This window comes from Megalobrama amblycephala, linkage group LG21 (genome assembly GCF_018812025.1).
Source record: "Megalobrama amblycephala isolate DHTTF-2021 linkage group LG21, ASM1881202v1, whole genome shotgun sequence".
Classification (NCBI taxonomy): domain Eukaryota; kingdom Metazoa; phylum Chordata; class Actinopteri; order Cypriniformes; family Xenocyprididae; genus Megalobrama; species Megalobrama amblycephala.
The window spans coordinates 10,385,460-10,410,853 of NC_063064.1; the positions used below are offsets into that span (position 1 = coordinate 10,385,460).

General features: G+C 39.8%; 1 protein-coding gene across 3 annotated transcripts; it reads right to left on the reverse strand.

The window, feature by feature from the left end:
• Positions 1-6,833: 6,833 nt before the first annotated feature.
• Positions 6,834-13,270, reverse strand: LOC125257035. 3 transcript variants are annotated; one of them, XM_048173447.1, is made up of 4 exons: positions 13,185-13,270; positions 12,317-12,509; positions 11,423-11,471; positions 6,834-9,840 (listed from the first exon to the last, which is right to left on the reverse strand). In XM_048173447.1, the coding sequence occupies exons 1-4, from the start codon at positions 13,214-13,216 to the stop codon at positions 8,036-8,038; spliced, it is 2,079 nt and encodes a 692-aa protein (XP_048029404.1). In that variant the 5' UTR covers positions 13,217-13,270; the 3' UTR covers positions 6,834-8,035. The 3 variants fall into 3 exon arrangements, with proteins under 3 accessions (XP_048029404.1, XP_048029403.1, XP_048029406.1); XM_048173446.1 differs by having other exon boundaries at positions 6,834-9,843; XM_048173449.1 differs by lacking the exons at positions 11,423-11,471; positions 13,185-13,270 and having other exon boundaries at positions 12,317-12,455.
• Positions 13,271-25,394: the final 12,124 nt, after the last annotated feature.

Consider the following 25,394-nt stretch of genomic DNA (forward strand, 5'->3'; position numbering starts at 1 on the left):
ATGCACCAGTTCTGGAGTGTATCCAACTGGTCCATGGCTGGATGAAATGGATGACCTTTTACAAGAAAATATGGAAGGGGTGCCTAAAGTTTGATGATGTTTTTGGTGAGAGAGGGAGTTAGCCACATCATGGATTTTCTTTTGGGAAAAATTTAGTTAGCAATGTAGAACATGGGTAGAGTAGGGAGTTAGTTAGTGGGTGTTTTGTTTGTTATTTTGGCGTTTTTTTATTTTATCTTTCATTATTATTATTGTGTATGTACAAGTTATTATACTTATATTACACTACATGAATGACAGAGGACGACTGAGGGTCTGAAGATTATACATGTTATGAGGTAATGCAACCAGATTTTGAGTGAAATGACAAGAACATTTTTTTTTTTTTTTTAGTTTCATTTATTACTTTACTTATGAAAACAAAAAGAAAGAGCTACTGACTGAATGGTTTAATTACTAAAATCACTCTGAAGTTGTAATAAGTACTTACTAACGTACTGAAAAGTCCAACAGAACTCAAAAGAGGAAAGGATCGACGAGCACATCAGTGTTTGGCAGCCTGGGCAGACTCTACTGGTGGTTTAAAAACCCGCTGTCAGCCCCAACACCAGACAGTGCCCTAGGAAGAACCAGGGTACCTCTGGCAACGGTGGAGCAGCCCAGATAGCGCTCCAGGCCACCGGAAGCGCCTGAGAGTTCCTCTGACACCGAGGGAGAACCAGTGCACCAAAATTAATGAGCTATAATGAGTTTAATCACTGATATATTCTACATAACCATGGGCAAGGCCAAGACATTGTTGATTTGTTTTTGAATTAGTCAACCCCCTGGAGTGTTTAGTTAGGGAGGCAGAGCCTTTTACACTTCCCTAGTAAAAATTGTGGGCAGTGATGTTTGACTCTGACCTCTTCTGGAGTGCAGTCACATGAGGCAGCCGTTTTGTAGTGAAAAGGAGGACCATTATTGGTCCTGAGACAGAAGATGAGAGGGCTGACTTGTGAGGTTGCACTCTAGGCAAAGGGAAATGGAGGTGGGAATTAAGACATTCAAAATGATTAGTTTGCTTACTATAAAAGCCAGAAGTGTTTTGAGGCCTCATGGGCTACGTGACTGTGATTACAAGAGTCAGATGTATCTGAGAAGTTAGCTTGGCTACTAAGCATATTTTGCTGGTATTTTTCCACCAGACAATGAATAAGATCATTATTAAGGGTGTCACGTGAAGGCTTCTTGCCTCCGAGGAGTGTTGATTATCTTTGATACAATGTTTCATTTCACTTATGAGAAAGGGTTGGCCATCAATTGGCAGAATTCCACTATAAGGGAGTAAAGCAAAAGATGTAGAGAAGTTGGCAGTCGGTCACCCTTACAAAGAGAACAAGATAGCCAAGAAATACCTATGGTGAAAATGTTGGGGACTAATTGGGAAATTCCAGGAAGAGAAAGGGAATCTGTTTCAGTTAGTCAGTGTCTTGTTTATGTCTACAAGTTATGTGTGTGTAAAGATATTCTCCTGAGATTAAAATCTGTTAACTGGTGATTCTCCTTCGTTGTGCAATTTCTACACTACACAAGCCTGACAAATACCAGTTTTAACTCTGTTTCATGACAAAAAGTTTGAGAACCACTTGTCTAGACAGTGCAGAATCAGTTACTGTAGATTCATGTGGTCATAAAACACAAACAAATCTATTTTATATATTGTTTCACAGCTTGCTGAAGCAGGACAGTAACCAGACTGGATCAATAGCAGGATGCTGGTCATTCTGCTCGTATGACATTTTGAGTATGTTAAGTGTGGCAAGCTGAAAATGTAGTGACCTACTGAAATAATGACAATGTATTTATGATGCATTTGTAATATAAAAATAACACTGGACTCGCCATCAATTCCAATGAAAATCGTCCTTTTACCAAAAAAAAAAAAAAAAAATCCCTCCACATCTGTCTCTCAGTTGTGAAGTTTCCTTTCATGGGTCAATATATCACAGTCTGCACAGCACAGCTGTTTAGTAATCCAGTCTTTACAGCAGATAACAAATAGCACTGCCTGACTCCACCATCTCTGTCCTCAAAACTGCCTACTTCATTTTATTCTGGGCCATGTGAACTGACCGAGTGCCAGATTGGAGCTCTGAATGTCTACAGTATCAGCTAACACATCCTCTAACTCTTTAAGAAGAATTCCTGTATAAGCAAAAATGGTGACACTTTACAATAACTGCATGCTGTGAATCATTAGTAAATAGTTAATTCATCATATACAATGAATTAACAGATATTAATAGACATTAGTTATCAGATTATAAATACAGCTATAAATGCTTTATTCTTGATTTATAATCATATCAATCATGTTTAATAATTGTATTTTCATATTTATTAATCAATTTATTATTTCCAAATTAAGTATTACTTTATTTACAAACCAGTTATTTAGGAGTTGTCAGTGGTTCAAAGATCATTTAGAAAGTGTAAGTAAATGATTAATAAACTATTCAAATGTAGCCTACATTTATTCCTCTTATTTTTAGACATGTAGTAATAGTTACTCAGTGTGTTAATAAATGCTTTATTAACACATTCCTAGTGTAATTCATGATTAATTCAGGTAGTTATAAAACATTTAGTAGTTGTCCGTTAACTATTTCTGTAAGTTCATCTAAAGAGAGGACTATTTATGCCTTAAAGCTTTTATAAAGGAGATTTAAAGGCTCAGTTATCTTCAAAACAGAAAAAGAAAACAGAGTGATAAAGAACAGAAATATTGGTAACACAGTTAACTCATTTAACTAATGTACTGCTTACAGATAGTTTAATAAAGTGTTACTGAAATATTTATTTCAAGATGCAAAAAATGAAACTGTACAGTTGTTCACTTGATATAACATGAAAAATAAACCTCTGCAATGTCACAGAAAATAAAGATTCCTGTACACCCCCAGAAAACACAACTTAAGTAAAATGAAACTAAGCCTCTGCAATCTGAGATATAAATACATTTCTGTAAAGTGTAAACATTACTGAATAAAGATTTACCAGTGCCAACACTGGATTACAGGAGTGCCAAAATACAACAAATATTACATATATACAACAAAGCTCGCCAGTGCCCCCTAGTGGCGACTGGGTTGTTTACAGTATCATTAGAAAGATCAAAGACTCAAGCTCCATATTTGACCACTGTTTATCATAAAACTAGGTTGCGGTGACATTAATTTATTCTTTTTGTCAGGATTGCAAAATAATTAGTCACTAATATTTTCATATTTTGAATAGATTATCAACACGAATATGAATTTGCCTGCGTACTCTTCCTCATTCCGTTCTCCTTGATAAACATAGCCAAACAAACATTATTACGTCTAAAATAATAATAATAAAATAAAAACACGATTCCGATGGTGTATGTGTTTCATGCGTTTCGATGCATTTTCATAAGAATAAAGAATGTTTACATTACAAATGCTAAGCAGATGTAGCATTTAGCTACATATAATAAACTAAATATAACATGTCAACATCATTATGACTAAAAGCCACATTAGATTGTGATTGGAAGATAACACAAACATGGAGTTTAAAGTGAGTTTTGAGTAAAAGTGTAATATCTTTTAAATAGCTGTATGTAGCTTGATGCTAATTGAAGCTCTAATGCACCAGTAGCGCCAGGAACTATTCTATTACATAATATAATTTGTTAAACAAATTCAAGAATACATTTTTGTTTGTTTTCTAGAAAGACTTCAGATAATAGGTGGATTAATGTATAGTGGGATGAAAGTGGTGTTGATGGACAAGCCATATAATGCCAGAATAAAGGCTAATAATGACTGAATACAAACAAAAGAATAATGATAAAAGAATAATAAAGTTTAAATCTTTTATAGGCAGAGATGTGAAAGGTTTGTCGAGTGAGAACAATAGACCATGAATAGAGCATTTCTACTCGACAGACAATAGACTGAAAGTAGGTGTTTACAGGGCAATAAAATATTGTATTAGCATCTTATCAGTCTTCTCTAAATAGACACATGAACATGGTCTTAGGAAATGATTCATAATGCACAATTTTACAGATTTGAAATGAAGCATGAGCACACTTATGGCTTCAGTTTAATTGTGGTTAGAAGTTATGCCACACACAAATATTTATACATTTAAAAATAATACATCATATTTATATTTATGTTTGAGCTTGTATATCTCCATATTAATAACAGTCTGAGTAATTCTGAGTCTTGAACTGTAAACTCTCTGTTATTATCTTTCTAAATATATCTTGTTTTATAGTTTTATAGTTGTGTGTCTATTCAGAATAACTTATGAGCAGCAACTCTTTTATTTTGGGTATGTCATTTATACCCCACTTGCCTAAATGGGGGTGTCTATTAAGGGGTTGAAATATGAAAAACTAAATCAGTTGTGTAATACTACTCTGAAATAATACTGTACATACTCAGAAAAATTGGGTATAGGTCAGACATCAAGCATCAGCCAAACCTTAATGATAACTATACTGTAAGAACAGGAGCTCATTTATTTGTATCATATCTTCTATTTTTTGCTTTGTCATTGTATTGCACCTTATGGCAAAATCAAGAGGAGTAAAACCAGGATCTGCTATTGAAAGCTTTGCAACTGAAGCAGTGGATACAGTAGTTTCTGTCGACGGAAGGCTGCAAACATTGTCCTCACTTTCATGGAAGTCTTCCGTTCTTCTTTGTAGTGTTTAATAACTTCTGGCTTTCTGGCTGAGCAAAAGAAAATTGTCATTGGACCAAATGAACATTTAATGAGAAATGGCAATAAAACATTCAAAACATTCCTCACCACATTTATCTCTGGCTGCTCAGTGCGGGATTAAAGCAAATGACCAGTATTTGGAGGACACAAGTCATTTTAAATCTCCATAATGATACACATCATGATATAGTAACTGAAGCTAAAATTCTGTATTTCTCAGCATCACCACAAAAATTACTGTTTTTCAGAAGTTATTGTCAACATTATAACAATGGTGATTTGGCACAAAGGCACGTCACAGCAGGAGCACTTCACTGGTGTCTTTGATGGCAGTGTCTGTCTCTGCTGATATGCACAGGCTTGTGTTGTGCTCTGTGTGGAGTGGGCAATGGAGCAGGTCCGCCAGCTCCTCAACAAGTGTCTCCCTGAATGCCTTCTGGTGCATGTGTACCTCTCCTTTACCTTTTGTGAGGCACTTGTAGAGCAGGAAGGCATTCACAACGGCAGTGTCCATGAAGTGATAAAAAAAAGTCTTATACCACTTCTGGGTCTTGTGCATGACTTTATAGTAGCTGATCAGGGCATCAGAGAGGTCCACTCCACCCATGCACCTGTATGGACAGAAAAAACAACAACACTGAGACACATTTTATTTAAATCTCAACAGCATAAAAGATTGTTGATTATATAGTACATACCGGTTGTACTCCTTCACTGCTGGTGGAACAGGATGTCCTTCAACATCCAGTGCTTATTTTTCATGTAATGTTTTAGCCCAGTACGTGCTTTAGAGGCAATCATCCTCTCATCAATTGACATTTCCTGGCCATAGTGATAGTTTATTTTGCAGGTATCACTCATCTCAATGTATGGTGGCTTCATTTTGTAGAGACGATCAAATTCTGCTGTACCTTTTCTCTCCTCATTAGCAGCATTATCTACCAAGCTACTGACTTTAATGCAATCCCTGCCAAATAGTGAGATGTTTTTAAATCACATGTTATAAATGCTTAATGAATGTATGTATTTACACTGATTTAACTCAAAACCAGATTCCTGGTTTATTTCAGGATGCAGCAAAAATTGACTATCATAATTAGACTGAAGGATGTTGTATTTGTGGTTTTCTCATTAATATCTCATGACTGACACTTTTCTTACTATGTTGCTCACCAGAAGTTACTCTTACCCATGATAGTCTGCAAAAAGGTCACGATTCCTATCTGCAGCAGTGTATAAAAATGGATGAAATTCAGAACTATCATGCCAAATCATCATCAATCAAATATGAGTTGGTGATGTACAAAGAGCGGACACCAGGTCTTAATTCTTTTGCTACTGTGGTTTGAGCTGAGTACAGTTTATCTTGCAAATGTGCCCAGGTGTAAATTGAGCATACCCATGCAAACACAGATGCGTACACATATGACGCATACGTACACATGTAGATGATACACACACTCTCAGCAGCTGGCTTTGTTATTAAGTGGATTACATGTTTTTTGTTCGTTTGATTTTGAATTGGTTTGGAACAGTTGTTGAATAAACAAGTAAACTGAACAGTTATCTGTTTGACTGACAGTTTTATTGACTGATTTAGATTAAAGTTGGCTCAATATAAAAATTAAATGTTAAAAAAAAACAGATTAGACCATTAAAACCAGTTTTGCTATTGTGCTGTAGCTTAGCTTGCTAGATTTCCCATGGAGGTAGCTTTAGTGTAAACTTTATTTAACATAGAGTAATTGCCATCTTAGCTCACAACATTTTCCAAATCGTTTGCCCAACACTGATTGTAAGGTAGATGCATGCATTTTCTGTAGAGCTGCTTTGAAACGATATGGATTGTGAAAGCGTTATACAAATAAATGTGAATTTAATTAAAATATCAAAAAAAAAAAAAAAAAAAACCCACTAGAAACATGTTGTATATTTTGTTGACTTGACTTGTGTACTTACATTATCCCAAATGTTTCCAACATTGTTTAAATCCATGTAACGGCCCGTGTCATTGCGTCACCTGTCAATTATTTCATTTATGTTCTATTCCTTGATTTCCGTAGACACAATGTAAACACCAAAGATGCTTATATTATATGATTTATTAGAGAGGAGAGCAACTGTTTAGGTGGATACATTCATAGACAGAAAACTAATCATTGTTATATAGTTCAACACAGTAAGTCTTATTGTTTGAATCTTGTTTTCTTGATTTACTACAAGTATAACATGTTTGTACCATACATCAGAGACAACACTATTTAGTCAAGTGGCTAACATACTCAATAACATAATCAGATAGAGCTTTATGTGAAGCAACAGTAATAGAGCATTTTTACCACAATACAATATATTTTAAAATGAATTGCATGCCATTTAACAAGTCATCCAGTTATTATTAATATGATATTTTAATGTTGCTTAGTTGAGGACACTTAACATTCAACAATATATTTGATCTGACTTTACTGACACTGTTGAATGAGAACTGAACTGAGTTAGATGATGGCAAAATATATATATATATATATTTTTTTTTTTTATGTATTTATTTTTTTACTGCTTTATAGATGAAATGAACTCATTTAAAAATGCAGCGGAACTGTAAGAATACTGAAATGACGTATCACTGCAAAGCTGCTTTGAATCACTCTGTTGTATAAAGCGCTATATAAATAAAGGTGAATTGACTAAAATCGATCTAGCTTACTGCAGTGTGAAACGATTGTCTCATACCAGCCACCGAGCGAACTTAGGAGGCAGGCAGGAACCAGCAAATGTTAAACATAACTTTGATCTTAAAATAAAACAAACAACAAAATGAAAGTAGCGACTTTGTTATATAAGCATAATAAAACAACAACGTCCCAACCCTGGTCCTTTCTCCCCTTCACTGCCGTCATTCCATGGGACTCGAGACCGGTGTGTCACACAGGTGTCTCTTATTAGCATTCGCTCCAGAGGCTCTCTGCCCCACCCTGCTTTAAACCGCAATGACATTAATAAAACTTGAATACATTAGCTCATTTATGAACATGTTTTCTGCCTGAGTCCCATCAGGATGCTTTCCATTGGATGTGGAGGTGAAGATGACAACTCCCATGATTCCACACTCATTCACAGTGTCATCAAGCTACACATTTGTTACTGTTTTGCATAAGTTCTAGCAGCGAAACATGCATACTGTGCCTTTAATATCTATATGTAAAGTAATTACAGATAAAAGGTGAAACCAAAAAGCTGTTATTTAAGTTTTGACAGTGACATTTAAAAGACTTGCTTGTTTCATTTACTGTTTTTTTGGTCTGAGTTTCTTGAGACCTTCCTTCATCCGACACAGGAGGCCTGGATTATAAGATTCATCTTTCTGTGATTTGCAAGCTTCCCAATCCTCTGGAAGCACTTCTCCTGTGGAAACCTGACTGATAAGCTCAGCCTTCTTCCTGACTGCCATTAAAGACTGAATGCGATCTTGAAATCCAAGTTTGGCTTCTTGTTTCTCAGACTCAATCATCAGATCAATGTAGTCAGGGGTGGACAGAGGATTGGGCTTCAGGGCGATTTCCTGCAGACGCTCCAAGGACTTTTGAGATTTTTCTATAAGTCCAGCCACAATATCCTGGACAACCTGAAACTCCTTTTCCAGCTCTTCAAAGATCTTTTCTTTTGACATGACCTTTCCATGTGCTTCCTCAAATCGCTTTTTCAAATCCTGATAGGTTTCCTTTCTCTTTTCTGTGACATACCTCCATTTGTATTTCTGATTAAAGTGCACATTCCAAACACACTTTCCAGGACAGACCGTACACTTTCCATCTTTCATGACTGTGCACAAATTCTTATTGCTGTCTGCACGACTGCATGCCCCATGACATGTGTAATGGCACTTGTGGCAGTTGGTCAAGAAGTAGTCAGAGTGGTTTTCAATTTGTTTTGGGACAATTTCTTCTACTTCATATTCAAAATTCTTGTTAGCATCCATTTCAGCTTTGTGTTGCTCCAGAGCAGCTCTTGTCTTTTTGATTGCATCCAGTTTTGATAGACCAGCATTGATTTGGGGCTGGAGACCTTCCACGAGCACTTCCAGCTGTTGACGCTCTTTTAGGACCTCCCGTGTCAGAGACAAGCTCTTGGTTTCCATCTTGTTAAGGGATGTGAAGAATTCTCTCATGCTAAAAAATCCCAAATCCCAGAACATTTGGTCAAAGTTTCCACAGCCAGACTTCTTATTCTGTGCAGATTGTTTATTGGTAGCAAAAAGAGCAGAGTTGTTGAACTTGAAGTAAAGAGGCTCTTCAGACTCATTGGTTGAACAGGGAACCTCAGAGACTTTGATGGCCTCAAGTACAAGAGGTTTTTTCCCATCTGCAAAAGTGACCATCACAAGGATGTTTTCAGCAATATCATTCCCAAATATGGAAAGAATGGAGTCAAAGATGTATTTCTGTGTGGGTGTCAGACGGGGAAGTGAAGCTTGTACTACAAAACACACGGCATCAATGCTGTCGATCCCTCCTGGATTAGAAAAGAACTCCTGAATCTGCTTTGTGATTTTCTGGTCTTGAGAAATTCCTCTGGTATCACCGAAGCCTGGTGTGTCCACAATAGTCAGAGAATATGGAACCTGGAAACCATACTTGTGATTAATTTGATATGCTGTGATCGCTGTTGTCTGACTTTCAGCCTGGGATTTCTGCTTCCCTTCATGTATTAACACAAACCGGAAGTCGTCTTCCCATTGCACTCCCAGAATGTAGTTGATCATGCTGTTAATTAGAGTGGTTTTTCCTGCACCTGTGGCTCCGATCATCATAATGGTCTTGTTCTCTTTTACTCTCTCTTTCCCAAATGTGCATCTTCTGCAGAATCCATCACTGTTCTTCCATGTTTCAGCCAGGTTGAGTTTAAACATGGGCAGGTTTTCATTGTTTCCATCTTCTACTTTTTCGCTCCGGTTGTTCTTTATAACATGTGCAAGACTTAAGCTCTTTCCATTGCTGTGGTCTTTTTCCATGAATTGACCGCTTGTGCTTTCTCTTGACATTTTAGGATGGTTAACAGCAGACTGGCGCAGCTTCTTTATCTTTTCCACCGCTGCTGGTTAAAGGAAAAGGAAATAATTTTTTGTATGTCCATTTATAAATAAAGTATACAAAAGCAGTGAGTACAACCCTCTGCAATACCACTAAAATGTTAAATGAGTTAAAGTCTGCGTGAACCGGAAGTTGCAAATGTCTTTTCTCCAGTGTTGTGACGTAAGTGAAACAGAATATTGAATAGAGGACAGGGTTTTACTTTATCGCTCCTCCTCTCCATCTCTCGCTTATAGCAGACTAATGGTTGGAGGGGAGTGGTTTAAGCATTTTCAACCCAAGCCATCAAACTGACATCATCAGAGAAGGAACGTCATTCCAGACCGTAGTAACTTTTCAGATTTTGATTAAAGATGACCGCGACAAACTATTTTTTTCTGTTTTAACTTGCATGGATTAATTGTTTACCACAAGACTAGTAATATGTACTAACAAAGTAAATAAGGTCAATTTTGATTTCATATGTACTTTAATTTTTTTTTTTCAAGAGAATGAGAAATTGCTTTTATGATGTAGCCTACACAAGACTAGATGATGTGGAGGTTGAACAAGTAGTTCTGAGAATTTCAATTGTCAAATGTACCAAAGCGACTGAGAAAATATGTAAAACTGCACATGTATACAGACTACTTAAAAATTACTCAAAAATGACCATAATCCACATTCACATATTACCAAGAATAAAAAAATGCTATTTTTAAAAAATGTATAAGAACATAATTAAGTGCATAGAGTTCTGTGATTCATTTGGCAAAAAGGATTTGTTGACTATGCATTTTACTTGTGAAAGTGAAAGTGAAAATGAAAGTGCAACTCTGGCATCGTGTATCTTTTTTATACTTCTCGTTAGCCGCTTTTTCACCGTTGGGCCAAACTGTTATCTTTGCTTTCCCATTTCATTCCATGCCGATCCAAACCAGCCCGTACCAATATGTTTTCAGTGGTTCAACCTTAAAGTCTGCATGAACCGGAAGTTACAAACGACTTTTCTCCAGTGTTGTGACGTATTTCCAAGTAAAACAGAATATTGAATAGAGGGCAGAGTTTTACTTTAGCGCTCCTCCTCTCCATCTCTCGCTCACAGACTAACGGTTGGAGGGGAGTGACTTTTCAGATTTTGATTAAAGATGACAAACAATTTTTTTTCTGTGTATTAACTTGCACTAACAAAGTAAATCGATTTTGATTTCATGCTAACTTTAATGTTATGAAGGTTGCGGAGCTTTCTGGAGCTTGAAAGGTACAATGATGTTGGTGCCTATGTTGATCAGAATCAAAAATGTCTTAATTTGAGTTCTGAAGATGAACGAAGGTCTTAAGGGTTTTGGATGACATGAGGGTGAGTAATTAATGACAGAAATGTCATTTTTGGCTAAACTAACCCTTTAAGATATATCCACTGTATAATAAGACTTGCTGAAACAACTGCCATCTGCTGTATATACGCTACTGTGAAAAAGTTTATGATTTTGAAAGAAGATTCTTATATTCAGCAAGCCTGCATTATTTAATCAAAAACACAGTTGAAAAGAGCAATATAGTGAAATGTTATTAAAATGTAAAATAACTGATAATATACTCACCTGGGCTGAGCCCTGTTTTTTTTTGTTTTTGCGGCTGATGACTGTTAGCCTTGAAAAATTATGATTAAATGGGAAAAGTTTTTAATATTAGTCAAACTATGAAAATAACAATTAAAAAAGTGCATTAAAAAACAAACAAAAAAAAAACATTTTTTTGTGCATTTCATATTATCCCTCTACCGCACACAGCAGTTTTTTCATGGCACATAAAACATTTTTTGTGCAACAATAGTACAAAATCATAGAGATAATTATCATAAGACAATGCTCAGAGTAGAGTAGTCCCACCTCTGACGCTGATTGACAGGTTTCCGTGTAGGCATCGGAAATTCAATCGATAAATGAATTGCGATTGCATTCGAGTTTTGGCAAGTTACATACGTGATGCAAAGAAAATGAAAAAGCAGACGTAGTAATAGAGATTGCTAATTAAATATGACAGGGTCATAATTTGAAAGACATAGGAAATACATTTGCAAATGGACTTTACTTTTCCATTTGAAATTTGGCAGTCACTGTGCATTCACGACAGCAAAAAAGCAAACTGTAATTGCATTTGAATTATGTCAATTCCGTTTGAATAAAGTTTGAAAAAATATCATTCTATACCTTTCTAAATGGTTGCAATCATTTAAAGAAAAATGTACTAACATAGGGCCTAAGAAACTTTTCCATTGCCTGATAGCAAAACTGTACTATAGAGGATTATACTTTATAATTTGGCCTTTAAACCTACTGCCTACTAAAGTGAAAAAAAAAATAATAATTTAGTATTTTGTGTTTTTACCTTTACTGTACAATATGTCATTCAGACATTTTAGATTTTGACATTTTTCAGATTTTCATCAGTGCAGAATCAGCAGACTCTATGTTTAAGGAAACTGCTTTACTCACGTTTGCTACTGGTTTGCAGCAAAGTTTTGTGGGAGATCCCCCTGGGGTTGACTGTCTCTGTCCTCTTGTCCCAGTCACCGGGCTGTTATTTCTCAAGGTCTGCTTCTTTCTCCTTGTGCTGTCAGTTCCACGATCAGCCATAGTCTGTAGCTCGTTGTCAGGCAGCTCTGCGTTTGGGTCTTCTGTTACACACCTTAACACAACAGTTCACACAAGCTATTTGTTAATTATAGATTTGACACAGCTGTTTTTTTTTGTTTTTTACATTTCAGTTTAAACCATGTATGACATGCCAGTTATACAATCTCCCATTTATATTTATGAGATTATTAAGATTTGCAATCTATTAGTGTAGTTTTGTACAAATTGTTGACATTACAAGGGGATCAAATTGTAAATCCTTCTGCTGAGAAAGTAGTTATGTTTAATCATCTTTAAAAACACAGAAGCCTATGTTATCTAAGTTTATATCTGCAATCACTGTAAATAGGTGTTTAATCGCTTTTTTCAGTCAAACATTACAAAATGAGTCTTAAGTCTTTTTCTCTGGAGAGGAAAGGTCAACTTATATGGCTCATATGGTTAAATCCATGAAGAAAATACATCCATTTTGCATCAAGGCTTTGCCAAAATACTTGCAATAGCTCATAAATCTATTTGTGTTATACTAGTAAATATATAATTTATTTTTCACTTAAGTTAATACTAGTTTTATATTTATTTGATCCTAAAATCCATTAATTCAACAAGGACAAAAAGATGAGAGTCATCCATATTGAAATGAATTTAAGACTTAAAAAATTAGAATAGGAAAAGTTTATATTCTGAGTTAAGTGAAATGAAGAGAAAAAGACTTATTGTTACTTACTGTGTCGGTTTCCTCTTGAATCTGCTCTTCATCTGTAGCTGCAGAAAGTCTGGGCATTGATTTTATAAAGTCTAACTGTAGCTCCGCCCACCCCTTAGTAAAAAACCCCCAAAAAACCCAACTAGGCTTAAAGTTTTACTTTCATTTTTAGTTTCCAGTAACTGTAAGGCTTTATAAGAATCGACCTGGCATCAGCAGACCAATACTGCAGTACAGTGTGTTCAGACGAGATTATTAAATGGCATCACAATTCAAATTATGCATTAATTAGGGGCCAAGCACCGAAGCTGTGCAGGCACCTATTGCATCTGTTGGCGTTCTTTTTTTTCTTCTTCTTCCGCTCTTGAAGTCTATGGCAGCCCATACAACCGCTGGCGGGAAAGTTGTGAAATTTGGCACACAGTTAGAGGACAGTCTGAACTGTGTCCACAGCAAATTTGGAGTCTCTAACTCAATCCCTCTAGCGCCACCAGCTGTCCAAATTTGCACTCATGTTTATGCTAATAACTTTTGAAACTAAACAAAATTATTTTTTCCTCTGATTCCTTGAGTCAAGGTGAATCGATTACACCCTATGACGTCATTTTCCATCATGAAAATTTTTCCTGGTGTTTGGATATAAATGTGTGTTGGCAGTGTGTGTACACAATCACCCTATATAATATTACTTATTTCATGCTTTCCTGGTTTTTAATGTAAATATTGGTAGGCTTCAATACTTTTATAATTTGTCATTGCTGCTCCATGAACTCCTTCTGAAAAGACGAAGTATAAATATGTCCCCATAGGTTACCTCTGCCCACTTCTTAATATCATCTACCCACGTTAACAATGATGATGGATGGGACAATATGAGACCACCTGATCGTCGTATGACGTTTTCTACGTGCTCCCAATTTAAAACATTGGCATTAACGTTATTTGTCATTTCGCTAAAGTTATAGCTAGCTGTAAACAATGTTCTAACAACTGAACTAACATCGGGGTGTGCCACGTCAGTTTAGGGAGGGGATAAGATGAATATGAACAAAAAGAGAAAGAGAGAAATAAATGAAAACGTCTCAGGTTACGTATGTAACCATAGTTCCCTGAGAACAGGGAACGAGACTCTGCGTTTGCCGTAAACGCTTTGGGGAATGTCTTACGTGACTCGGTGTCTGAAAAACAACCATCCAATAACTCCAATGCTCATTGGCCGGCGACAGCCTATGACGTCATAGGGGTGCGACCCGGAAGTATAAGAGCGCGCCCGCGGAAGCAGTCATTATCCATCGTCTTGAAGGGACTGCCCAGCAGGCCGCCTGAAACATGGCAAGGAAACGCAGAGTCTCGTTCCCTGTTCTCAGGGAACTATGGTTACATACGTAACCTGAGACGTTCCCTTTCGAAGGGAACTCAACTCTGCGTTTGCCGTAAACGCTTTGGGGAACGATATACCCACGCCGCCATGATTGAGGAGAGTGCCTGCCAAAAAAAATATGGCTGAAACAAAAGTCTCAAAGCAGTTCTCGAACTGCCCAGCAATTCCCCCTTGGGTCACACCAGGCTGTCAGTGACAGCATTCCCTTTGGCCAACAGCCTAAGCTGAACTTCCAAAAGCTTCTATCTATAACCTTTCACAAATAGAGCCTAAAGAAATTGCTAAGGCGTCTGGGACCCACTTTCCCGAAGGAAAAGTGGTCCCTTTAAGGGAATGTGGCCAAGGAACCAAAGGGAACCTCGGCCAGCCACTTTTGAGGGGAACGGGGTCACCCTCATTGCCACCAGGGAGGCCGACCTAGTCTTCTAGGGGAACAGACTTAGTCCAGGCGAACCCTGTCTGAATACAGAGCCTCTAGAAAGCATTCTTCAAGAAGAGACCGGTAAGAGTGGCTGCAGACAGGCAGAAACCAGCTCAGGCCCGCGCTTAGAGACGGGCATCCTGGAGAGCAGAACTCAGCTGAATGCTATGAACCCTCATATCGAGGGGAGATATTCCGCTCACCTAGGATCTACCCAGTGCTTAATTAACGCACTGAGGAGGCTGTGCGCTAAAAACCCTTTTTCCCAAAGGGGAGCACAAACCAGCCTGGGGGCTGATTCTTGAGACGGGGCCTGATCAAGGCCTAACCATCATAACCAGCTTAGGGAGCTAAGCACTATTACAAACCCAACCCCAAGGGGGAAGCAACAGTAATAATTGAAAACAGAAGTAACTTCAGAAGTGGCCTGTCTTTGGTAAAGCCATTCTGAAAATCTGTCTAAGCGTGAGGCAGACAGTCAACTTCTATGACAGCAATAGAAAGCTGCACAGTGCTCTTATGATAATCCACCCAACACAATCCGACAAGCAGTGTACTCAGGAAAAGCACCTTTTACTCTTTAAGCAAGAGGAGTACAGCATACGCCAACACGTATTAAGGAAGGCCTGCTTTGAAGGCCTATAACCTCAACAAACACGTGGCATCAGCTCGTGGTAGTGTTTAGGTCTCAAGCCAGGTAAATAACCCGCAAAACAGGGGGTTGAATCTACCACTTTGGCCCCTGGCCAATGAGAAGTGTATATAACTAGTTCTCAGAGAGAAATACACCCAAAACAAACACAAATGTGTCCAAAAAGGCTGCCCGCAGGCTTAGTATCCTCCAGGACACATGGCGTAAGTGTCATGGCCGTTTCTAGGAGCCTAAAGATCCAACCTAGGCGCTAGGTGGCTCTTAGCTCAACTAGAATCATAGACTCAGAGAGGCAACAATAGGCTAAACCAAACTACAGTAAGGTTTTACTACTGTCATCTCAACCTAAGTCGCACAGAAAAACACAATCTGTACCAACATGTAAATTAAAAAGGAGGCCTGCAGAGGCCTGCCGATTTGATAACACGTGGCTTCAGTTCGTGAATTCCAGGGAACCAAGCTACAGGGAACCAGTTCTAACCCAGTTAACTATGGGAAGATAACTGCCAACTGTGCTAGGCTACACTTTCCAAACAGGCAAAGTACCCTAAGTTATGTGACTTAAAAGGGAACCAAACACAACCAACACGGCTCAAGGGAGGCGAGTTTAAGCCTGCTACCTTAAGCAACATGCTGCAGGGCCTGAAGCAGTGTAAAAAACAGTATGTGAGCAGACTGTAATCTATAAACAGCAGTATAAATCATTGCTAACTAGAAGGAGGCTGACATAATCTAGCCTACAATCACCGTAAAAGCAATATAGCTGAAAACAGATAATTGAAAAAGGGAGCTGACAGATACTAACTTTCCTCAAAAAGTGATCTAGCTACCCTGAGTATGCAATCCAGCAGGTGATGCACTCAGTAACCCTGAAAAAAAAAAGGATTCATCCACGCTCACATAGAGGCCGCTTTTAAGAGGGCCTACCATGATAAGCGGGTGCCAACCCGTGGCCGCATAACCAGCTCACATATCAAATGCAGGGCAAACGTCTAGAAATACATGCTATTTTGACAGAGAGAAAAATAAATCATTGTTACAGATTCTCAAATCTGTTCCAAGCCTAGAGGACCGAGCTAAAAAGCTACGTAGTCAACTCAAACTTGTAAATAACAAGTGGCTCGGAAAAATAATTTATTTTCCTTCTTAATGCATGAACATTCTAGAGAGTGGGGCCTAGCAATACTAGTAGCATAACTTATCTATGCAAGATAAGGGCCTACCACCTGAGAAACAGCATCAGGTTTCTAACAAAGCAGTCTAAAAACCTAGCTGTTACACTCACATTGCTCCTTACATAAATAAAGGGATAATCTGGGCAAAAAATGTTCAGCCACTCCCCCAGGAGAAGGCCAAAAACTAAAATACATATGGGAATCATTATACGAACACCATACATACACTCAGTTCTAGCCTGGCTAAACACCATACCCAAAACCCCCCTAGCATTTTACTGTTACACATTCAGGAAATAATACAGGAATAAAAACAAGGTCGAAATTTAAGCGATTAAATCAGACCCTGTCTTACCTTCCCGCGGCTCGAAGACCAGAGATTCCTTCCTCGCTCTTTTAAAGGAGAAGAATGATATCCCCGGTTCCATAAGCCTATGGACCTTTTCACTATCAAGCCAGAAGGCGGGCCTTCAGAAATTCATCATGGGCCGGCCACCGGCCCTGACTGTTCAAAGGTGTTCTCCTGAATGTGCACAGATTAGATTAAAAACATGTCCCGGGAGGGCGAGGAGAAGGGGCGAAGGAAAGTAAAAACCCTTCCCTCGCTGAGAGAGGGGAGCAATCAGCGGTACTGATCACGCCGCCTGTTGATCACCTCTCTCAGATCAGTCTTCCTTCTCCTAGCATCCCGCCGCTTCTGAGACCTACTCCGTGGCGGAGGAGGCGCTCGAGCGGCGACACTGGATCTCTGGTCCTGCCTCTGAGCCTCGGCTCGAGGCGGACCAGATCCCCCCGGCTGTCTGGGCCCAGAATCGGACCTGAGCGGGATGCATTTCTTAAATGCCGCTGAGCGCGCCCTCGCCTCCCTAAAGTTCCCAACGGCCGCCTCAACGGAACCGCCGAAAAGTTCAGATGCCGAGACCGGGGCATCGAGGAGAGAGCCCTTCTCTTTCTCCCCGATGTCCGTCATGGTCAACCATAGGTGCCTCTCCGTAGCCACCATAGCCGCCATTGATCTCCCGATCGAGGCGGCCGTTTGCTTCGTGGCACGGAGAGCCAAATCCGTGGTTTGGCGCAGCTCAGCTACCGCTTCAGGGGACAAACCCTGCCCCTGATCCAGGTCCTTCAACAAGTCAGCCTGGTATGCTTGCAACACCGCCATCCTGTGCAAAGCAGCACCAGCCTGACCTGCAGCAGCATATGCTCTGCCGTTCAAACGTGATGTCATTTTTAAGGGTTTAGACGGCAGAATCGGAGCTTTCAGTGTTGGCGCCCTACCCGCGACGAGATAGTTAGCAAACGTCTCGTCAATGGGGGGCATCGACACATACCCATGCTGGCCCAGATCCTCCACATCAGCGAAATTCCCCCGCTGATGCTGATGAATCCTGGCCGAGTATGGGTTCTTCCATGCCTTCTTCACCTCAACATGTAGGTCAGGAAGGAATGGAAGGCTCGCAGGAATTATAGGGTTGTGGTCGGAGAGAAACCGTTCGTCCAACCTGCCACGAACGGGCTCTCTCCTGACGCACTCCCAAGGCAGCTGCAGCCTGCCTGCAGCGCGTTCCACAACCTCTAATAATTCCACATATGCTGGACAGGGCGGCTTGGAGGGGAAAAAGGCAGCCTCAGCCACTTCTTCCTCCTCCATAGCCAACACCTGCTCTTGGGGGCTCGGAGCCAGAAGAGCAATCGCTCCCGGATCCGATGACGTCAATGAAACAGCGCCATCGTCCTCCAGGAGCTCATCCCCGCCAGCCGCCGCCTGAGATTGAGAGACCGTGACCCCAAGAACGCAGCCGCCGCTCGGCCTCGGCACGAGCAGGACCAGATCCTCCGGGAACCGGTGTCGACGTCTCTCCCCTCGAGAAGAGAGTCAGGCGGGAACGGAGCGTTCTCAACGGAAAACGCTCACACAACTCACAGCCAGTGTCCTCAAACGCTGACCGTGCGTGCTCTTCACCCAGACATAACACACACAAAGTGTGAGGATCCTCCGGGGTCAGAAACCTTGGACAAGGATCCACACACTTTCTAAAACTTTTGCCCTCAGACATACTTTTGTACTCACAGTTTGTAATTTGGAGAAACAGACAGTGCAAGACACAAGCAGTCCTCTTATACTTCCGGGTCGCGCCCCTATGACGTCATAGGCTGTCGCCGGCCAATGAGCATTGGAGTTATTGGATGGTTGTTTTTCAGACACCGAGTCACGTAAGACGTTCCCCAAAGCGTTTACGGCAAACGCAGAGTTGAGTTCCCTTCGAAAGGGAATAAAGTTTGTTCCCTTTAGTAACACCTTGGAAACTTGCACAGAAATGTTTTAATAAATTGATAAGCCATTTATACCTAATGACTTGATATTTTCTAACATTAACCTTTCATTATTATATATGATACACTGAAATAAAGCATGTTCCACTGTCTCTGTGTGCCCACATGTATTACCGAGGCCTGTATCATGTTTCCCAATTATATGTAAAGAATGATTGAGTGCATTATGTCCTAAATGGAGACGAGAAATTACCGTATCTTCCCTTCTTTTCCACAAACCTTATTCCATATCCCACCGTAACAATGCTTGTGAATTACATTTTAGGCCCTGGTTGTATTACAGGTCCTTCTCAAAAAATTAGCATATTGTGATAAAAGTTCATTATTTTCCATAATGTAATGATAAAAATTAAACTTTCATATATTTCAGATTCATTGCACACCAACTGAAATATTTCAGGTCTTTTATTGTTTTAATACTGATGATTTTGGCATACAGCTCATGAAAACCCTCAAAAAATTAGCATATCATGAAAAGGTTCTCTAAACGAGCTATTAACCTAATCATCTGAATCAACTAATTAACTCTAAACACCTGCAAAAGATTCCTGAGGCTTTTAAAAACTCCCAGCCTGGTTCATTACTCAAAACCGCAATCATGGGTAAGACTGCCGACCTGACTGCTGTCCAGAAGGCCATCATTGACACCCTCAAGCGAGAGGGTAAGACACAGAAAGAAATTTCTGAACGAATAGGCTGTTCCCAGAGTGCTGTATCAAGGCACCTCAGTGGGAAGTCTGTGGGAAGGAAAAAGTGTGGCAAAAAACGCTGCACAACGAGAAGAGGTGACCGGACCCTGAGGAAGATTGTGGAGAAGGACCGATTCCAGACCTTGGGGGACCTGCGGAAGCAGTGGACTGAGTCTGGAGTAGAAACATCCAGAGCCACCGTGCACAGGTGTGTGCAGGAAATGGGCTACAGGTGCCGCATTCCCCAGGTCAAGCCACTTTTGAACCAGAAACAGCGGCAGAAGCGCCTGACCTGGGCTACAGAGAAGCAGCACTGGACTGTTGCTCAGTTTTGCATGTCATTCGGAAATCAAGGTGCCAGAGTCTGGAGGAAGACTGGGGAGAATTCTTCATTCTCCTCCCTCACTGAGACAGAAGTATCCAAACTTCTCCTCTCCAGTCATCCCACCACCTGCCCTCTAGATCCCATCCCCTCACACCTTCTTCAATCCATCGCTCCTACACTTTTACCAGCACTTACACACATTATCAACACATCCCTCCACACTGGCACTTTCCCTAACACATTCAAGCAGGCCCGGGTAACCCCACTGCTTAAGAAACCCACATTAAACACATCACTTGTAGACAGCTACAGACCTGTTTCTCTCCTACCTTTCATAGCAAAAACACTTGAACGAGTTGTTTTCAACCAGGTGTCATCTTTTCTCTCACAGAGCAACCAATTGGATGTCAATCAGTCTGGTTTCAAGAGTGGCCACTCCACTGAAACTGCACTGCTGTCGGTCACTGAATCCTTGCGAATTGCAAAAGCTAATTCCAAATCATCAGTTCTCATTCTGCTTGATCTATCTGCTGCCTTTGACACGGTGAATCATCAGATCCTTCTGTCCACCCTCTCATCACTGGGCATCACAGGTACTCCACTGCTCTGGTTTGAATCCTATCTCACAGGAAGGTCTTTCAGGGTTGCCTGGAGAGGGGAGGTGTCCAAAGCTCATCAACTGACCACAGGGGTTCCTCAGGGTTCAGTTCTTGGACCCCTCCTCTTCTCCATTTACACTACATCACTTGGTCCCATCATTCAGGCACATGGTTTCTCCTACCATTGCTATGCTGATGACACACAACTCTTCCTTTCATTCCATCCAGACGACCCCACAGTAGCTGCTCGAATCTCAAGCTGTCTGGCGGACATCTCGGCATGGATGAAAGAACATCATCTACAGCTCAACCTAGCTAAGACTGAGCTTCTCGTCTTCCCTGCCAATCCGACTCTAAATCATGACTTCAGCATTCAGTTTGGCACATCCTCAATTACCCCATCAAATTCGGCCAGAAATCTTGGAGTAATCCTTGATGACCAACTGTCCTTCAAAGACCACATTGCAAAGACAGCTCAATCATGCAGATTTGCACTTTACAACATCAGGAAAATCAGGCCCTTCCTAACAGAACATGCAACACAACTTCTGGTCCAGGCCCTGGTCATTTCTAGGCTTGATTACGGCAATGCACTTCTGGCTGGACTGCCATCATGCACAATCAAGCCTCTACAAATGATTCAGAACGCTGCAGCACGTCTCGTCTTTAACGAGCCCAAAAGAGCCCACGTCACGCCTCTTTTCATCTCTCTACATTGGCTACCACTTCCAGCTCGCATCAAATTCAAGGCGTTGACGCTTGCTTACAGAGCTACCACAGGCTCAGCACCCGCCTACTTCCACTCACTCTTACGAGTCTACACTCCTACCAGAAGCCTTCGGTCTTCAAAGGAGCGAAGGCTTGTGGTACCCTCACAGAGAGGCACGAAATCACTCTCCAGAACATTCTCATTCACTGTCCCTTGCTGGTGGAATGATCTTCCTGCCTCCATCCGGAATGCTGAATCCCTGGCAACATTCAAACAACAGCTGAAAACTCATCTCTTTCGTGAGCACTTAACCTCATCTTGAAAAAAAAAAATCTTATACCTATCCTTTCACTTCCTCTCTATTGTAGCTTATGATACTCTGAGCACTGCCGATAACTCTTATTGTGAGCACTTCTCGTCTATTTGCTTCGTCATGACGACTCGCTTGTTGTATTCCTCACTTGTAAGTCGCTTTGGATAAAAGCGTCTGCCAAATGAATAAATGTAAATGTAAGTGTAAATGAGAAGGAAATGCCAAAATGCCTGAAGTCCAGTGTCAAGTACCCATAGTCAGTGATGGTCTGGGGTGCCATGTCAGCTGCTGGTGTTGGTCCACTGTGCTTTATCAAGGGCAGGGTCAATGCAGCTAGCTATCAGGAGATTTTGGAGCACTTCATGCTTCCATCTGCTGAAAAGCTTTATGGAGATGAAGATTTCGTTTTTCAGCACGACCTGGCACCTGCTCACAGTGCCAAAACCACTGGTAAATTGTTTACTGACCATGGTATTACTATGCTCAATTGGCCTGCCAACTCTCCTGACCTGAACCCCATAGAGAATCTGTGGGATATTGTGAAGAGAAAGTTGAGAGACGCAAGACCCAACACTCTGGATGAGCTTAAGGTCGCTATCGAAGCATCCTGGGCCTCCATAACACCTCAGCAGTGCCACAGGCTGATTGCCTCCATGCCACGCCGCATTGAAGCAGTCATTTCTGCAAAAGGATTCCCGACCCAAGTATTGAGTGCATAACTGAACATAATTATTTGAAGGTTGACTTTTTTTGTATTAAAAACACTTTTCTTTTATTGGTCGGATGAAATATGCTAATTTTTTGAGAGGAATTTTGGGTTCATGAGCTGTATGCCAAAATCATCAGTATTAAAACAATAAAAGACCTGAAATATTTCAGTTGGTGTGCAATGAATCTAAAATATATGAAAGTTTAATTTTTATCATTACATTATGGAAAATAATGAACTTTTATCACAATATGCTAATTTTTTGAGAAGGACCTGTATATGTTATAGTTCATTTTTTAAGTTTGAAGTGTTGGATTATTTTGTTTGTGATGTTTCTGATTACTTCTAAATGTAAAAATAGTGTTAATTTATTCATTTTTTTTCATTTGTCTATTTAAATTCTATTTACATATTCACCGCACACAATATCATCAATATCTGTAATTTAAACACACGCACACGCACACGCATCAAACACACAATCATCAATATCTGTAATTTAATGCACTTGAAGATTGCACATTGTCTTAGAATTTTACAGTAAAAAAAAATCTATTGTAGCCTCAGGTTCTAAAGTGTTAAAGGGGCGGTTGCATGCGATTTCACTTTTTTAACTTTAGTTAGTGTGTAATGTTGCTGCTTGAGCATAAACAGTATCTGCAAAGTTACAGCACTGAAAGTTCAATGCAAACGGAGATATTGTCTTTTAAAGTTATGGCAGTTTATTGCCTACAAAAACAACTGGTTTGAACTACAAAGAGCTTCTTCCCGGGTTGGTGACATCATAAACCCTGCAAAACACATCCCCGGGAACACGCAACACAGTAGGCGAGGTCATGTCACACAGCATAATGGAAGCGGAAGAGTTGAGTACACCGGCACGCGAGCGACGCATCAAAAGATATAGAACCCATTATAATCTGTGATATTTTCTACACTGGATGCGGCGCTGAAGAAGCTTCCAGAATCTACACGAGTTCAATGCTGGATTTGCTCAAAGGTTATTACTGAAAGTTGAAGCAGTTCCCACTTTAAAAGCAGAAGCTGCTGTTTATTGGCTTCAAACTGTAAGTACGTTTTATTGTTTGTACATGTCTTTTAAACGTATAGTTCTGTTGCTATTTTTTGGTTGCATCAAGGACATATACAAAGACCAATGCGTTTTAGCTTCGCTAGCCAGGTAGCTAAATTCTACAAACACCAACAAAAAGTGCTACTACTCAGTCATGTATTCGGCTACAGTAAAGCTTTAATCAGATTAAAACTGCATATTGAAAGCTAACAAACAGCAGTGACAGCATCTAAACACTTTGACACAAATACTAAATGAAATACCATTCATAAATGTGATTGTTGAGGTTCTGCTTTGCTCTCTTCTGATTCAGGCTCAATTTGATACAGCAATATAGACGCCATTATTTACATTTTCACCGAAGCCCACTTTACCGGTAACAACTAAAATGGTAAGGGGCGTGACGTTTCTGGACGCTTCAGTGAATCACGATACACTGGGCCCGCTAACCAATCTGAGCACATTGCGTATTTTGGAGGGAGCGGTATCATAGAAACAGGAACTCAAACGACCCGTTCATATGACAATGGAAACAGAGGTGTAGAATAAAGGTACTAAGGTCGAAAAAAAGACGCATTAAGACATGTAAATTGTGCCCCAAAAACACAATCAAGCCTAGAAAAAAAACACTGAACCACCCCTTTAATGCATTAGACTTTCACTTTCATTTATCTGTTCCGATAAATGGGAGACTTTATATGAACTGGCTTATTGCCAAAAAGGCTTTTAGATAAGCGTTTACCCAACCCTGGTACTGGAGCTCACATTATTGATGTCTCCTTTATCTGACACCACCATTTAGAGACTTTCTGTTTCAGTAAATAAAAGGCTTTATACAAAGAGTCTATAATAATGAGCTGATGAAATCAATCAGGTGTTTGTTTTGGGAGACAAAATATTTTGAGATTTAGCTTCATAAAACTTAAGCTATGGAGTATTTATCGTTTTTGCAGGTTTGGCCCTCCATATTAAGCTACCTTAAGATGTTTTTTTATTTCTCTCTCTCCATATTCATAGTCAGGGGACAGTTTCATTTTGCTTCATCTTACATTTCATTTGTATTTTCCACGATTTATTCGACAGCCCAAGCATACCTACGCAGCAAAATCCTTGATGTTAAATGAATCCCGTTCTATTTATAATAATAGTAATAATAATACACAGGAAAATTGCAACAAAACATCAAAACACTAATTTAAAAAAACAACAAGCAAACAAAAAGAATATGTAACGACTGAGACAAATCAGACACAATTATTTGTATATTTATCAAATAATTGTTTAAAGGGGTGGTTCAGTGTTTTTTTTCTAGGCTTGATTGTGTTTTTGGGGTGCAGTTTAACATGTCTTAATGCTTTGTTTCTTTAAAAAGCCGTATTTTACCTTTTTGACTTCCTGGTTCTATGAAGCTGCTCCCTACAAAATACGGAATGTGCTCAGATTGGTTAGCAGGCCCAGTGTTTTATGATTCGCTGAAGCATCCAGAAATGCCACGCCCCTTACCATTAGTTGTTACATGTGCTTCAGTGGAAATAATGGCGTCTTTAGAGTACCTCAAGGATGATGTGTTTTTGTTTTTGTATAAGCTTTGTGTTTAACAAAGGGTTATGACACACACATGGGCAGATTGGCCATCGGCCATTCGGATCTTTAGTACTTCTTAAGAATATCTAAGTGTAGCTTACTCAACTGTGCTATTTTGAGAGACCATGAATTAGAACTAAAATGTGCTTTTAACATACTATCTCTGCATTTGTAGTGTATGGGTTCAAGTGGTATAGTGTCTCAAAATCGTCTGTTATGTATATAACCTTAGTTCCCTGAATAGAGAATGAGACGCTGCGTAAATCGC

Bases quoted from the DNA above. Each gene is read 5' to 3' on its own strand.
- LOC125257035 (XM_048173446.1), bottom strand. From the start codon at position 13,216: ATGAAGAGCAGATTCAAGAGGAAACCGACACA. The intron at 12,510-13,184 runs GTAAGTAACAAT...TGTTGTGTTAAG, and splicing joins TTCAAGAGGAAACCGACACA to GTGTGTAACAGAAGACCCAA. The intron at 11,472-12,316 runs GTGAGTAAAGCA...TAATTTTTCAAG, and splicing joins GCTGCAAACCAGTAGCAAAC to GCTAACAGTCATCAGCCGCA.